The sequence below is a fragment of the Neoarius graeffei genome, chromosome 6, assembly GCF_027579695.1.
Source record: "Neoarius graeffei isolate fNeoGra1 chromosome 6, fNeoGra1.pri, whole genome shotgun sequence".
NCBI lineage: Eukaryota > Metazoa > Chordata > Actinopteri > Siluriformes > Ariidae > Neoarius > Neoarius graeffei.
The window spans coordinates 73264552-73267125 of NC_083574.1; the positions used below are offsets into that span (position 1 = coordinate 73264552).

At 46.0% G+C, this 2574-nt stretch overlaps 1 protein-coding gene across 1 annotated transcript; it reads left to right on the forward strand.

Annotated features, from left to right (window-relative positions):
• Nucleotides 1-264: 264 nt before the first annotated feature.
• LOC132888319 (putative nuclease HARBI1) lies at nt 265-2062 on the forward strand (the record flags this gene model as incomplete). The annotated part of the gene is given in 6 exon segments (XM_060924382.1): nt 265-679; nt 768-883; nt 1087-1198; nt 1389-1731; nt 1733-1804; nt 2014-2062. Coding segments are annotated over 6 exon segments (1107 nt in total), but the record flags the coding sequence as incomplete, so codon positions are not given.
• Nucleotides 2063-2574: the final 512 nt, after the last annotated feature.

Here is a 2574-nt window from a genome sequence, read left to right on the forward strand (position 1 = left end):
GTACTACGAAGCGGGTTTTCTGGCTTACCAGGGTAACTTCGAGAGTAACTTGATCACGTGCAGCGTAACTTCCCGATTAACCCATACTACGAAAGTTGGCTATGTTCAAACCGAGGTATGCTGCCATGGCAATTTACGCTGCATCTCAAACCTGCTCGTCTCAGGTTATGTTCTTGGTTAACCCGAGGTTTCTGATTAACCACACCCTTTTTAAACACCACCTCTCCACTGACATTTCCTCTAGAGACAATGCCAGCGTACCTGGATGACCCGTGCGATATCGGAGCGCAGATTGTGAGGGGCTCTCTCCGGAGGGTGAGGGTATTTAGAGATCGCCAGAATCTGCTGGCATACCCGGACGATGTTCTTCATGAACGATATAGATTCTCAGCTGAGGGAATTCGTTACCTTTGCCAGCTGATCGAGGCAGACGTCTGCAATGTAACCCGCCGAAGCCAGGCCCTCACAATCGTGCAAATTATGTGCTTGTCATTGCGTTACTTTGCCAGTGGACAATGTATGTATTCCATCGGTGAAGCTGAAAACCTCAGTAAGAACACCGTATGTCGTATGATTCGCAAAGTGGTACTTGCCCTAACCAAACTGATGAATGCATTTGTCGTGTTCCCTGGGCATTTAACCGCACCTCAGATCAAAGAAGGGTTTTATGCAATCGCAGGTAATTACTAATATCAAATTGTGTCTGTTTTCCTACTCTCATAGAGACAATTGTGACTGACAATTGACATGACTAACAAAATATACAGATTTCCCAAGAGTAATAGGAGCCATTGACTGCACTCACATCCGAATCAGTGCGCCCCTGGGAGAGCATGAGGGGGATTATGTGAATAGAAAATCCTTCCATAGCATCAACATACAGGTAAAAGGTCTACTTCATATAGGCCCACATTCAAATATGTCATGTCCATACCTCAAATCAACCTGTCAGTACTGGTCCCATTTTGTGTTAGGTGATGCTTTGTCCTCCACATGGGTTGGTGTTGTTCCTCATTTGCAGGGGTAACAGTGTGCTTGTACCTCAGTCATGTCCCCTGTCCTTGCACAAATGCTTGATGTTCTTAGATGACATGTGACTACCAGTTGATGATAACCAGCCTGGATGCAAGATGGCCAGGGTCTGTCCACAATTCCCGCATATTTAGAGAATCCTCACTAGCTGCGGGATTCGAGGAAGGTAAGATAATCCTACATCTAATCCTTAAAACGCAAATCATCCTGCATCAAAAAGATATCGGGACAATACAGAAACGAGCTAAAATACCACAGACGTCCCTACTCAAACTTCATGGTATTCCTTAAGTAAAGAATAGTGAGCATCTTACAGTTGTTTGACACTAACTACATTTCTCTCCATTTCATACAAGGGCGATTTGATGGTATCCTGCTCGGGGACCGTGGATACCCATGTTTGAAACACCTCCTGACACCATTCGCAGACCCTCAAACAAGGGCCCAGAGAGCCTTCAATCATGCCCACAGTGTTACAAGAGCACGAATCGAGATCACGTTTGGCATATTGAAGGCTCGGTTTGCCTGCCTAAAAGGCCTGCGTGTGAGGCCAGAGAAGGCCTGTCAAATAACAGCGGCATGTGTGGTACTACATAACATAGCCACCATTAGAAAAGAAAGGGTTCCCAATCATGTTCCCTCACCCCCCGATGTTGTTGACCCCATGACCCTGGACCATCCCACAGGCCGTTCAGTGAGAGGCCATCACGAACCAATTTTTCAGGCAGTAACACAAAATAAAGAAAAGCCAAAATCACCACTCATTCCTACTGTATTTATTTATTCAAGTTCTCCCATTCCTGAAAAGAAAAGACAGAAAAGCCAAATGAATGCTTGCTTGCCCGCACGCGCGCATACACACACACACACACAATGTACTAATACCTTCTTCTCATGCTCCAACTTTTCAATTTCTAGTTCGAGCTTCCGAATTTGCAGCCTCTTTTTTTTGCAGTCTAGCTGTAACATTTTCTTGTACAGGCTGCGCACATTGTTCACTCTGGCCTACAGAACCCCCACCCCAGAATGAACATATTAGCCTAGTATGCATAACAGTCGGCAATGATGGACCGAAGAGGAAGAAACTGTACTTTGTGACATTGTGACGTCCCTGGCAGGGAAGCCTCAGGAGGGGACAGGGGCAGCTCCAGCTCCTCCTACAAAGGAATACAAGCACACAGACTGATTGCATCATTGATACAAGTCACACTTCAAATGCAGTACTGCTGAAGAGTAATGGGGCACCCTCCTAGAATATTGACACAGCATATAGTAGCAGTGGTAGAGTCTTTCAACCTGCATGTGGGTGTCAGATTTGGCCGTGAGGGTCTCGTCATCTTCCTCCTGAGAGAACATACATAAATCATAGGCTGCACCTACCTAATTTCTGAACACGACATAATGCATGCAATGTTAGCTATTACAGGTACCTCAGCCGGAGGATCACTGGAGCCGGGTATGGGCTGTGGTGGCTGGATGGTCTCCAGATTGCTTCCTTCAACTGTACACACAACACATAAGACATGCCACTGATGAACGAGA